The following is a 14,863-nucleotide window of genomic DNA, read 5'->3' as shown; positions in this document are numbered from 1 at the left end:
GAGATGCAGCTCAGGAAAACAAGTGCAATATACCTGCTGGAACAACGTATTCAGGCTGTATCTTGGTCATCTGTATGTCCTAAAAAAAAACAACCTGAAAACTCAAAATGCATTCACATACTATTTAAAATAATAATAATAACAACAACAACAATAATTCTGCTTCTTACAAGTTTCTTAATCTACATCATACCAGTTATCATGAGTATCTGTTCCCCAACACTGCCAGGGATGCTTTTTATTTCCCAAACACTGGTGAATACACTTAAAGTCACAGGAAGTTCAGCACATTTCAGAGTACCATATCATTTTGGATGCCTACTTTCACATAAAACATTGATTTCTGCACAAACAACATTGTGGAAGTCTACACATTTTTTCTGGGCTCCAAGTAACACCAATCTTTCCATAACACAATGCTTTGGGGTAATAAAAGAGTGTAGAAAAATCTCACTCATAAATCAAAGTTTGAGGAAAGCACTGTTTAGCATTTGAATTAATAGATGGTAAGCAACTTTGTCTGTCCACATGTCAACATTGGTTAGACATGTTCTTTATTAATCAAATGTGAGGTTTCACAGTCTTTTTCTTTCCTCATGCTGTCTCAGGGGAGGAAGCAGACTAAAGGACTGGGAAGAAGTAACTTGCTGATGTTACACAGTATGCGCTTAGAAAGCATAGAACTGCTGAGTGAGCATAGGCTGCTGAAACTCTCTCCCTCCACCCAGTTAAAAAAGCAGCCTTGAAGACAGCAAAATATGCAGCAGTTCTTATGTTAGCAAATGGGATTCCTCTTTTTTCACATGTTGTCAGGCACTTAAAAAAAATATATATGTTTTGTTTCCTTCTCAAAGGTATTTTTTCACACATTGCATCTTTCTAAAATATTAGTGTTAAAAACAACAAACAAACAACTCACTGCTCAAATCCTACGGAAAACATTTGGAATGAAACACTGCATTTGACCATTGTTGATCATTCTCATTTAAGACATAGAATTTTGAAGAAAATGTTTTATTTTCATTTGGTTAACCCTAAATCAAATCTCCTTTTGCTTTCTTGTAACTGCCAACAGCTGCAAATCGAAAAGCTGCATAGTGGAGGCACGAAGCTCCCTACAGTGCTTTAAACCATCAAAGAAAACTTGTACCAAACTCCAGAATGTCTAGAGTCTCAGATCTGGTGCCCCCTTTGGGCAAAAAGCAACCATATGTTGAATGCAAGAATAAACTTGCAGACAATATGAATATTGGCTTTATATTTTGGTAACTAACAAGGACTGAGAGGTACGAATAACCACCACTATGTCTTTTATAGTATCAGATGTGCTTTGCATGTGAAAACAGAGTGACCCTAATTTTTAAGTGCAACTTTCAAAGATCTTTTTAAAAGTTTCTTACTCCTGTACTTGCAAGTAATGGAAGAACTTTTGTAAGAATAGTTTCAGATTTTCCTTTATATGGTTAGTCAGAGGGCTGTACTGTACAGCGAACATGCTTCAAGCTAGGTATGGACACTGGTATATATGGACACTAGGTATATACATAAGGTGCAGAAAAGACAATTTTAAACTTGGCTGAGAGAACAGTTCCTATCTTTCGAGGACTGGCCTTAAGTTTTAATAATAGGACAGGCATCGAGACAGACAATTTTCTCCCCTAAAGCTATGTGTATAGGTTGAATGGTTGTAGTTATGCATGTTGTCCAGTTCAAATGTCTCCTGCAGGAAGAATGCAATTGGGAATTGCCATTTCTTTAACTGGGTAAAAAAGTCAAATTCTTGGCAATTGCTATGGGGTTTGGAATCTTCAGTTAGGCAATCTTCACTTCTTGACCCATTTCTGGGTAAAGACCACATTTCAATGAGAGGCGTAGCACCGATGTAATTTCAACAGGTGTAAAGAATATATGTAGAATGTAATACTATAGACAGACACATAACCAACACACAACAATATTTGTAAGGACATTTACAATAAATGGCACTAAACACCTTTATTAAGATTTTAATTTCTTTTATGAAAAAATGAATAGGATTCTTTTTTTCCTTCTATGAAAAAGAGCAAACTAATGGCAAAAATCAAGAACGCTTTCTTATTTCAATACCATCTTTGTAGCCATAAAGATACAACTATTTGACAAACAAGAAATACTGTTTATTGCAGACTAAGCTGATTCATGTGAAAAAGGCACTATGTAACTTAATCAAACCAGATAATCAAATTTGTCTAAATTAAGTGATATTATATATGATATATAATACATATATTATATATAAAATCACAAAACCATGTGAAGTAACAGAATATTTTTGTGAAAAAAAAATCATTGCATCTTCAAAAATAATATTTGCTGAAAAGGATGTTTTTTTTTCCTCCCACTTTTGCCTCCAGGAATCCAATTTTCCAAAACATTAAATTTATAATGGAACAATAGCTTTTTACATATGGAAAACTGACATCTGGGATCAACACACAAAGTCTAGATTAAACACTGTTCTTTTAACAGGTTAAGTTACAAACAAAAAATGCAAGTATATTAAAAAAAAAAAAAAAAAGTAATTCAAATTGTTTCATGGCTACCAACAGCAGATCTGTCCCCCTCTTTGAGCTGAACTGTATTACTATTTTCTGTTCATTCCTTCTTGTGCAATATTATGGTTTATTATGAGTGAAGTATAGATAAAATCAAAGTACAGAGTATTATTTTGCTATAAACACCCTCATTAGTAATAAAACATCTTGGGAGTGATGCAAGAAAGATTCAGTCTATGCTGGGCTGCTGTTCATTCCCTAAATGTTTCCTCTTCAATTGCTGGCAACAACGAATTAACTAAACATCCTGCAGCTGAATGCATGACAAGAAAGACTGAGCCAAAAAGACAGAGTTGCAAAGCTGGCAATGGAATTCAGAATTGTATTATTACTGAAGGGTTCATATGCTTTTTATTGCTATCTCAGCTTTCCTAGGATGGATCAAAAACAAAGCCACATTCCAGTGTATCTGTCAAGGAACGGTTAAAGCCAAGGCCCATCTTTGGGTGTAAGTGACTCAAATCCTAATAGTTTCACCTGTCAGGAACTTCCGTTGGATTTCTCAGCTGTTAATTTTTAATGATGGGAAGCCAGCAGCAGGTTCTTCTGGGGAGACTACTGTAAGTTTTCTCTATGGTGGCTAGTTAGGATTACACTGTATTAAGACATTCCCCTTCACTGCTTCCTAAAGCAAAGCTGGATGGTATAATGCTATGGACAATGGAATTAAAGAAAAGAGGAAAGACTTTTAGTGACTGCTTCCTTCATCAAAGGACTCCACACCTGAATCTGAGGCAGCTGCACTGATTTTTTCTTGTCTTCTTCTCATAATTTCTTGCAGTTCTGAACTACCACTGTTAGCCTGTAAACAAATGAAAAAACAGTTAATTTGAGTTTTTACACAGGATGAGGTTCTACTTACAGGATTTTATTAATGTTTGAACAAGTTAAACACACCTTGCAGCTCTAAAACAAAAATGCACTATGAATCTGGTTAAATAACATTGGGAATATGAAAGGATTTACACTATTCTTTAATGTGGACCACAAAAGAGCCTGCAGACTGTTAAAAGTGCCAGCTTGACTTTTAACACTGCTGAGCATTTTTACTTCTCATGCTAGCCCCCATATGTCGGATATTTAAGCGGTGAAATATAGCATCAGTAAATACAAAGTTAAAGTCCAACAGGTTTGCTAGGATTCCACCCTTGAGTACTTAAAAATCAGGACAATCGTATTTAGAAATTAAAGCACATAAACTCATGGGGTTTTAGATTTATGTCAACAAAAAATTCATGCATGCACATGGGTTTGCACAGCCACGGCCTAAGTAAGGATTCGAATACTTAATCTAAGTAACCCAAATTACACAATGCTCCATCATGGATTTGCTGTGAAGAGATGCACAGTCTTCAAACTCAGAACAGAGCAATAAGAACTGAATCATATTAGTGTATTAGCAACAGTATTACCTGAGAACAATACTGTGGCTTTAATTCACATTTAGAGTGAAATAAAAAAGAAAAAGGTTCTTCTGAGCTACTGGCAAACAGATTTCTTTGTCAATGTAAATGAAGTTATTAACAAGGCTAGGACACATCCACTAGAGCAGAACTTTCCAAAGCACGCATGACTTTGAATAAGGCAAGAAGATTATAAAGCAAGATCCATAACAGCTAGTGTTATTTGCCTGTAACATGACCTTCCAAGCTTCAAAGCTAGGTTCCAAAACATCCTCTCAATAAGGAAGCAGAAACTGTTTTTGAAATATGTAAAATAAGTTTCAAGACAGTTATGGGGAAAAAATCCTTCCATTGATTCTTCAGCTTCTTCAAAATCCTTCATTTCTTAAAATTTATCTCATGACATTAAGTTTAATTTAGATTTATCCTGTTAGATCCATTACAATGCATTATCTGATACTATTACCTGGCAGACAGGTTGAGCATCTACAGGGAGAGGGGCTTGTCCTAGCTAAATTACTATTGCTCTCTCCCCTTCTCCCTGGGTGGAAGGACAAAGCAAAGGGAGTATAACTGACTCCTTGAAGGTGAGAGGGCACTGTATTTGTCTTAATTCATCTTGTTCTTGCCCATTTGGTTTCAGATACAGAGCAGTAGTCACCCATTACTGAAATCATGCATAAAAAATGTTAGCAAATACCTGGCAACGTGCTTTATCAAAGGTCATAAAGAAATATATTTTCTGCGAAGGACTGAGCAGACAAGGCTGAAACAGTTTACCTTTCTGATACCATCAGTAACAGCATGACTGATGGGCTTGAAATGCTGCTCAACTAAACAAATTGCAGTATGTCATGTGGCCCAACACAACAGGCACATCCTGCTGAGACAAGGTATAACATAGCTAAGCAGCCTAGGGCTGCTTTGGAGAATACAGTTTTTGGAACAGACTGCTAGACCTTGGCTTCTGATCTACCCAACTTAGTCCCTAACCAGATCATGAGGTATCAGTAAGCCCCATCATTCAATCCCACTTCTACCTCTGTGTTTTTCCTTTTACCTAGGTGCCCAAGAGAATAAGCTCTATTTCCAGGCAATTTGATACACATACTAGATAAACTATTTTGAAGTGTGGCCATGCTTTCCACTGATGGAATAGGAAAATAACAGTAATGTAGACCTGAACTTTTTGTCATGTCTAGAGATGACAAAGGTGGTGTTCAGGATATTCTATCTCTATGCTTATCTTCTGATTAATGTTTTTCAACACCAGAACTTGAAATGCTTAACAAAGGTTGAGGAAATGCACACAAAAAAAATCATAATAACTTTACAATGAAAAAGTAAATCCCTACAGCTGACTAGCCAACTTGCTAAAATGCCTTATATGTTGCATAAAAAGTGAACTGAAACTCTCTGGAGCAACCTCAGTTCCTCAGAGGGGTAATCTGATCAGTACAACGTGTGGTGCATCCTATCTTTCATCTTCCTGAGATGCTGCTGCTACCACCACCATATCTTCTGACAGGAAAGAAGTGTTTGTCCCTGGCTATGGCCAGCTCTCTGCCGTCTGACATGCTGTTCTTGCATAGAGTTTTCTTTCTGCTTTTGCTTGGCCAGGCCTAGAAAACTATTAAACGCCAAATACCTTCCCCATATTCACAGTCTGTTCCTTGGTCATGTTTATACAGGTACAACACAAAGCTTCGTTTGATGTTTTATACTCTGTTTTGATTCAGGATTGAATGGAGTTACCATGAAAATAAAGTTGTTTTTTTTTAAAAAAAAAGTAGTAGTAATGGTACCTATTCATTTTTTTTTCCTCAAAAAGGTAAAATTACTAAATTCCAGTAATGATTAGAACTGGAACTCCAATTTTAAAATACTAAATTCTTCTGCCTGAGGCAGAAGAATATAAAAAATAATATGAATAACAAATAAAAAAAAAATGCAGCTGCATAAAGGTGAAGATCTGTTTATCAGTATTGGGGAATGCAGACCCAAATCCGAGAGGCAGGGATTGTATGAATTGAGATGGTATGAATCGAGAAGCATTTGTGGAAGATCCTAGGTAGAAATAACAAGCAAAGACAAGGCAGGGAGTTCTGTAACACTAGACAATGCATGGGTTTGTTCTGACTCCAGCTGTTACTGTTATTTATACTTAGCACCCAGGTCATTTACAGAAATATGATTACAGTAGCACAAGTGATTACAGTAGAAAGGATGTCAGAGCTACAAAACTTCATGTAAAGTTGTCACTTCTAGGACAAGTTGTCACTTGTAGGACAATTTGGTCAAGCCCATAACCTAGTAACTACTTATAAAAAGCATTCAGTTATGCTTGATTGTACAACAGGTACAACAGGTATGCGTGCACTTAAATACTTCTGTAATTAGAAACATTTCTAGTTTGAGCAGTAAAACACAACCTTATTTGGAAGACACAAGCTCACGTATGCTGTGTAGCATAGACATTTTGGCAATGACCGATGGTACTCATTCCTATAGATTCTCTTAAACATGGATAGCCTTCGTGAAACCTGTGACATGAAATACTGCATAGACAAAAAGGAAGATGTGTGTTCATGTTCTGTGCAATGCAGCACACAAGCTAAAGCAATCAGGAATTGCTTCAGTTCTGAATTCATCAGTTAAACCTCAAACAGTTGAAGCAGAAGTAAGGATTTGCGCTACATTTTCACTAACAAAACCCAACAACCTTGCTTAACTCTCAGGAACTGTTTATTAACACGTGTAGAGCATTTATTAGACATGTTTCAACTCCTCAGTTTCCTGCAAAGTAAGCCTATCTGGGGCAAGCAGAGAAACAGCACAGAGGAAAAAAGGATAGACCTCTACAATCCTGTGGATCTCTGGTTTTCAACTTGACTTCCACCAGAAAGGTGAGGAGTGCTTCCTTAGATATGGAAACTGAAACCCACATACATGCCTAGCATAATCATGAAGTTAGCTTTACACCCTACTAGGACATCAGTCAGGTCCTCTGGCAGGGCACATTGTTCTTAAAAGGAAATGCTCTTTCAGGTGCCATGTTAAAGCTCGTATTTCTTTTATCTCCTCCAACAAGTCAGCATCTCTGAAGTATATAGATTACATTTCTCTTTTAATGACATTCTGAAACACGTTTGTAAGAATCATTCTATTTAAGAAAAATGAAAATAATCCCTACTTTAAAGTTTTAAACCATAACATATTTACTTATGATGATATGGGTATAAAATTGTTTTAAAGCTATTTTAATAAGCAATTTCTTGTTTCCATCTCAGTAAACAAGGCCTTCTTTATGAAACTGAAGATTGCTGACATTCCAGAAAAGTTTAAGAATACACATATATCTTCACTAGGAAGTGATGGATTGCATGGGACTGTAGTGACATACTCTTAAGAGTAAAAGTGAAAAATTTCTCCACTCCTCTCACAGGAAAAAAGGGTTTGAAGAAAAGGAATAACGCAAGTTTAACAGTGTTAGAAAGCAATTCTCTCTATTCTACACTAATCAGTAAATCATAAGATATGCATAATTTTAAATGTATTTTTAAAAATAGGCCTGGCAGTTAAATCTTCAAATCAACCAAGTTAGTCCTAGTTTTGTGAGGGAATAAAGGGATATTTTAATCTTTTTTTCATTATTTTCTTTTAAACAGAATGTGAAGATTATAGCTTCTTTGTGGGCTAGTCTCAACTCTAGATATTATCTAGTCCATTTCTCCATTTACCACAGCAAGATTAAAATAAAAAATTCTCGTATTTTCCTGATTTTGAATTGATAAGCTTTCTCCCTAGCACAAATATCAAAGATTTTAAGGAGTGTAAGGAACAATACCACTGCAATTAAAGAAAATTGTTGCAGAGCAATGAATACAGAAGCACCATGTATTTGTCTATGGCCCAGTAATTCTGCTATCACAGTATCAAATGCATTTTGCTACTCTTAGGATCCACCAATAAAGATTCCCCGGCTTTTGACCTGAAAGACCATGAGATTCAACAGCGTACTCTCACTCTGTCGCTTTCACACAACTAATAAATCAAATCTCCTCTATGCAGATAGTGCAAAACTGACACATCACCACCAAAAGTACCTGGAGAACCTGTTTGTCCATGTACTGGGCTGAGCAAGAAGCAGAAAGAAAGGCATTTCATGCTCTCCTCATGTTTTCCCTAAAGTCCCTTTTGGCTCATCTGTCTTTTTGCAGCTGTAGGGAGCCTGACTATAACACTCAACCTCTTTTGCTGGAATACCACTGTACACACTTTTTCTAACACTTTGTGGAATCTTTAAGAAGAGGGCAGAGGTTCCATCTGGTCTTTTTGAGGAATGCTGTTTCAATGCGTTTATACCAAATAACCCAGGTAAAAAAATGTGTATCAATGTGATGGGAACAGCATGAAGAGCTATTTACTTCTTTACATACAAAAAAAGGTTACTCAAGTCCTATTTCTCAGACATCAGCAAGCCAGTGTTAGGCTAGTAAGAAGCGTTATACATACCTCCAAAGCAGACTTTTGTACCGTAATTTGGCTGTAGACTCTAGACCCTTCTGGGCAAACAGTCTTCAGTTCGTCTTTATTGAGGGAGAAAAGCTGTGCACCCGTCAGCACACCAAGGCTGTTAACAGTCCTGAGGTCACAAGAAGGAGCAAGCAAGAAATAAGCAGAAATACAATGGGCTAAAGGGAAGAAGGTGGTTCTCTTCATCCCTCACTAGAACAGAGCTACCGAATCAAGTCTAAACTGCAAGCAAAAGAACACTTCAAGTCAATTCAGTACCTGTCATAGCCAGTACATTTTGGTGAAGGCTGATATGCACTTTTTTTTTTTCAAAATACATATAGATATCTATAACCATGTAGAAATATATACATATATATATGCATTCATATGTATATAAATATATATTTGCTAAAACAAATAATATTTTCCAAGAGTGCAGCTGACACGCCTTGATTTTCAGACAGCTGCTTGATTTCAAAAGCAGGCAGACCATACACAACTTACTGACAGGAAAATCATTTTTTGGAAGCTTTCTTACATTTGTCCTCAAACTTACACAGGGTTGAATCCTTTGGACTGCAACCACGCTTTCACATCGTCAGGCGAGGAATCATAAGTGATGTTCACCACCGGGATGTTTGGCCGTGGCACGTGGAACTTCCTCTGGGCAGCGCTGCGGCCTATGGTGAGCCGGTGAACAAGTTCGTCCTGCACCTCCTCCATCTGGGATTTCCTGCCTAGAGAGAGAAGTGCCCCACAGAAATTATTCTCAAGGGTGCTTTACCAAAGCCAGGTGATTTCTTACACTCCACTTTAAATCTTAAACATTTTTTTTTCTTTAAAGATTTACTCATTGGCTCTAATTGAGTTATTATTTCCCTTGATCCCCTGGGAAGATTTCGATATTCCTAATCCATTTGCAAAACAAAACAAGCTAAATAAATATATCCAAGTGAGACCCTAGAAAGAAGAGATAAACTTGACGTTGCAGAAGTATGCAGAGCAGTCTAGCCCTCAAGCTGTACAGGAAAATGGGTACAGAAGGTTGTTCAATTGCCATAGTTTGAGTTTCTTCCAACAGAAATATGATATCGTGAAAATGAAAAGAAAAAAAAAAAAAAAAAAAGGAAGAAAATAAGATTCTTTTCACTGTGGAAAGTTGATTACTTCATTGCTCAAGTTTTTGGTGCAAATCAACGTAGGCAAAAAAAAAAAAAATCACTGCTACTAAAACATACCACCTTACAGCTAACACATTAGTATACTAATAAATTTTTTCAAGGGATTTTAAGAAAAGACCACAAAAGATAATTTGAATCCACTTCAAGCCTCAGCAGTTCAGCAATGGTTGGCTGACACAATGTCATACTTCAATATAAAAATAACAACAAAAAAAAGTAGCTGACTGTCATATCAGAGACACTGGAACTGGGGCAAGAACTTTTTTTTTTAATTTATTTTTAATTAAAACCAAATTATGCAAATTTGCATTCCCACAGAACCCCTTTGTCTGAAACATTCAGTTTTAAGGCTGGCCACTAGCAGATAACAAACTGAAATGCTTTTCATTCGTTTCACACAATCAATTATGATGATACTGACTTCTTTTAATACATAAAAGATGTTCTGTGGATGATTTCACAAAAAAATAGGTAGAACCTGAAAGGGTGCAAATATCTTCTCAGGCACAGAGAACATAATGATTTAACACCCTTAATCTCTCCATGCAGTAACTCTGGTCTTATTACAAAAATACTTTGACATGCAACTGTAAGTGAACTTGAAAATTCTCAGGATTTCCTTGTTTTTAGTTTCCTTTATTCAACAGTCACATTTTCATACACAAAGAGTAACTACATCAACGTCTCTGATGCATTCAGGTGGCAAAAGTCATTCTTTTCCTCCTGTTACACTGACAGCAACAGAGGAAAAAGACACAGTATCATACGGAAAAACTGTAAGATATTAAAATTTTTCATTCTCTTTTTTCCTTTTATATTCTCCCAACACTTTTCCAAGGATCTACCTCTCTAGCCAGTTGGATCAATAAAAACAGGGCTTTTTTTTTTTTTTTTTTTTTTTTTAATAAAACCACCAGAAGAAGAAAAATCCTCATCTTAACTATTTTCTTTTTCTTTTCATAAAATAGCCCCAGGCTGAAAGTGGACAAATATCTCTAGCAAAGCATTTGAGGCATTCAGACCCCATCAGTATTTTTTTTTCCAGAGTGTGAATTGGAAGCTAAAATGACGTGCTCAGTGGTACGTGAAGGTCTGAGAGGGGATATATGAATAAAACCTTTAGGCAATGTTAATGAAGCATGCACCAGTTATTTTCCCCAAACAGGAACACAGAAACAAAATTGCTATCGTCCTTCTATTTACACAGACTTTGAAAGACCTAGGTTTTATCCACACCAAGACTATATCAGAAGATAAATATTTAGCTGGTAGGTAACAGATCCTTACTATTGTTTGATACGTTACCATAAACAAACAAAATACACTCAGTACCAAGTGCTTGATACCCAGATCTTTGCAGGGTGAGGTAGGTGCTCAGGCAGCAGCTGCACAGCAAGGGCTGCCCATTACTATCACAGAGGCAGATATTTTCCAAGGACACAGGCACCTGAAGTCCATTGAGTGGGTTTGAGTTAAAGCCCCCGGTGAGGGCACGAATCTCAGGCATGGCCTCTGGCCTCACTGGAACCTAAGGGGGCCACAGAACATGTCTTGTAACCACTACAGCAACCCTTTGCACCTCATACCTACAGCCAGAACAGTTCCCCATGAACAGGGGAAGTTCATTCTCACTTTACACCTCTTTTAAAACTGTTCTGGTTTCTGTTTTTTGGTGTTGTTGTTGTTATTGTTGTTATTTGTTTGTTTTATTTTAAGTGTCAAATCACCCAACAGAGGACAAGGGCAGAAGCAGGCCCTACTGTTTCTTTGGGAAGCTGCAGCAAAGCACATTCCTCCCGCAAGGCTCAACTCCAGTTATAATTACAATCTTTAAAGTCTGTTCCATGAAAAAACTAAAAACTTCCCAGAGCCTTCCTGAGTTTAGAGCTTTGGAGGGAGCTGGTCTACCTCCAGGCAATGCCAGAGCAGGCATATCCAAGGAGGCGTGCTTCCCATCCACTGGTGATGATGGGGAAAGAAGCCCTCTTCAGAAAGGATTACACTCAGTTCCAGTTTTTAGCTCAAGTGGAAGTCGGATTTTCTGATAAGGCAGGGGACTGGAAAAGCTGTCAATTCCAGAACTGCAAAAGCTCATTATTTTAACAGCTACTGTGTTAGTAGATATAGCAAATGCTTGCATGAAAGTTTCAGTTATTTTTAATCTAGGCAATTTCAGTGTTTAAAGTACATTTAGGAGAGAAATTATTGGCTGATTAAATAAGTTATTTTAACCAAACTGCTTTTTAGTTGATACACAGTAGCAGCTTCAGCAGCAGCTATGTTTTAAAATTACAGGGATGTCTAAAGCAGATTATTTCATGACTGCCACACACTGCTGGATGCAGGTTACCATGTTTTTCCAGCTAAAGGGCTATGGATTACATTCTCTCATCCTCCTGAGACAAGGACACACTAATTTGCTCAGTGGCCCACCAGTTGCTGTTGCTTTGACCAAGCTGAGAGGTCCTGATTATAAAAGATAAGACTCCTACAACACCATTACAGCATGGTTTCTATGCATCAGCCAGACCTGTAAGTCCTGTTGCAGGCCTTGCATACATGTTTCAGAAAGGTACAAATTCCTTAGAAACATGGATGACCACTGATGGAAGTGTAAAAACAGTCTAACTGGTTTCAAAAGTGATTTGGATTGTAATGCAGTAACGATAATGCATTGCAAGCAAGCAACGTACATTAGCTAGAGTATCAGCATGGGCATTTACAGTGTTGAAAACCACTGACTGAAGATCCTAAGTAGTCATAAAGCGAGAGGATGTACTGCTGTTTTAGGCCTAGCGTAAGTGCAGAAGTGTTTTGCTCCTACTCACCATCATATTTGTATAAACACTGTAGTTAGAAAATCAGTATTTTAAATAGGGGGTTAAAGCGAAATATTTCATAAAAATTTATCTGAAACACGAGGTTTTCAGGAATTCAAGGATTAAGCAAAAGATGTAGGGATGGTAGAAATATTTTTTTTTCTTGCTTCTTAAACAAACTTACGATCCACAGGAACTTGTTTGTTCCTCTGGCTGTCTCGTGCGACACTACCACCGCTGTCGCTAGAGGTGCTGCTTTGGCGGCTGATGGTTGCAGGCGCCTTGGGCACAGGAACCGGTATAGGTGCTGGTGTGCTTGGAGGGAGGGGGACAGCTGCGGGCACAGGAGCAGGTGTTGGAGGTGGTGAAGGAGTAGCAGGAACTGGACTGGGTTGTTTTGCGGCATAGTCTGTCCTTTGTTTCTGAAAAGATGCAGAGAGACTTGGTTCAACAATAAAACTTGGACAAGAAGTTCGACAAACTCAGGCTTCTGAAGAAAAAGCTGGGGTGCTTTGCACCAACTGATTTCATTTACTGAACAAAAACATCCTACTTGCCAGAAACAGTTTCAAAATTTGCCAAAGCTTGATTTGGTATCATTGTCAGGCATAGAACTCAGAACAATCACATCATATGAAATGCATTTATTTCTTTCAAACAGATTATTTCTATAAATAAAATTGTTTTAAAATTCTGAACTTTATTATCTGGCACTTTTGAACAACTTCCAAAATTTTTTAATTGTTGGAGTTTATCAGTATAAAAACATATGTTTTATAGAAGTTATGTTAAAAATAGTGAAAAATGGACATGTCCAGCCACACCTAAGCCTGACTAATGATTTAACTTATGAACGTCACCAAATTGGAATAACACATTGTTTCTTAAGCTGCAGACAATTTTTAAGAGGTTCCTGCTCCTCCTACCTATTCAGGAGTGCCATTTCAGCTATTTGTATGAGCACTAACAAGCCACCTCAATGCAACAATGCAATTAAACAAACTCCACAATTCTTGGAATAAATTCATCCCAAAACTTTTCTAACAGCATGCAAATTATCTTGCTGTTAATAGCTAGCTGGCAGATGCCTCAAAATAATTTGGGGGAATAATTTCTTCTCTCCTTTGCCTTTAGAATGGTGCCAGTTACGGGAAGAGACATGCATATTCGCAAAGTAGTCCCAATGACAGGCAAGCCCAGAAACTTGTAACTAGCTTATGTTACTTTTTTCTTTGCAACAATTCCAATTTCAAAGCTCACTGTTTTAACACTGCTCCCTCTCTGCAGTTTTAGAATAACACAGCTTGAAAGTTTAATATTAAAGTTTACTTGCTCAGTACTGATGTCTCATTTCTTAGTGATGAGAAGTCTGCTTATTTTGGTATGAAAATAGAAGAGTACTTTCCCCAGACTCATTGCTCCATCCTGAAATAACATTTACTATTTCCTTGGAGGCTGAGGGTTTATGGCAGATCAAGTAGAGAAATATTTGTAGGAGCCATATGTTAGAAACTGAATAGCACATCACTGCCCTGTCAACAAGCAAACCTTTATAAAGTGTCAACAAGTGCCCTTATACAGGAATCCTCCACTTGGTGCATGTAACCGATGGGCGAGGCATTTTGTAGCGCATGTGAACTGGGATTGTAAACACTAACCACTACAAGGTTTCACCAACCAAAAATTTATCCCATCAGGTTCTATAAAGCCTAGGAAAAAAAAAAAGTATTTTGCTTCCCTTAGATCATTTTTCACTTAAATTGTAGTAGTCAGCTACTGAAGCAAACATATAGTCCTACAATACATTCTCCATTAAACCTTTTCAGTTTCTGTTCTTAGCATGTAAAAAACATTTGTATGGATCATTTTGTGTTCATCTGGTGCAGTGCACTATGGAGAGGGTTTTTTAAAAAAAGTCATATAGCTGACTTTTCAGTATTCTACTATTGTGATGTGAAGACAATAAAACACTTTTTAAAATAAAATCTCAAATGCCAAAAAAGTGAAATGTAGAATATAAGAGAACAAGCAGAATGTTGTATATTTAAGAAATTTACATAGAGATTTACTCTGATATATCCAAAATTATGTTAATTTAAGAATTTCACAGATTTTAAAATTTTCTAACAATATATATAAAATCTGCCTTTTGTTCACAGATTCATATTTCCAGACTACTACCACCATGCATGTCCTTGGCCTTCTTAACCAACATGCAAAGAAAAAGCACCCCTCTTTATGGTAGAGAGGATTCATTACAAACCAATGCATCAACTGCATGTCACCACAGTCACAATCCAGAAGTGACAGCAAAACATTACATATAGCTCTCAACAGATGATACTAAT

At 37.0% G+C, this 14,863-nt stretch overlaps 1 protein-coding gene across 1 annotated transcript in view; it reads right to left on the bottom strand.

Annotated features, from left to right (window-relative positions):
- Positions 1 to 2,095: 2,095 nt before the first annotated feature.
- Positions 2,096 to 14,863, bottom strand: part of EPS8 (EGFR pathway substrate 8, signaling adaptor) — a 92,968-nt gene continuing 80,200 nt past the window's right edge. The window contains exons 18-21 of the mRNA XM_084282557.1: positions 12,700 to 12,937; positions 9,072 to 9,252; positions 8,513 to 8,642; positions 2,096 to 3,396 (exon numbers count right to left, since the gene is read on the bottom strand). Of these exons, the coding sequence (XP_084138683.1) occupies positions 3,283 to 3,396; positions 8,513 to 8,642; positions 9,072 to 9,252; positions 12,700 to 12,937 (663 nt within the window). The 3' untranslated portion in view covers positions 2,096 to 3,282. The remainder of the gene's footprint in view (positions 3,397 to 8,512; positions 8,643 to 9,071; positions 9,253 to 12,699; positions 12,938 to 14,863) is intronic.

Source organism: Netta rufina (genome assembly GCF_964035555.1).
Source record: "Netta rufina genome assembly, chromosome: 1".
NCBI lineage: Eukaryota > Metazoa > Chordata > Aves > Anseriformes > Anatidae > Netta > Netta rufina.
This window is presented reverse-complemented; position numbering and strand designations above follow the sequence as displayed.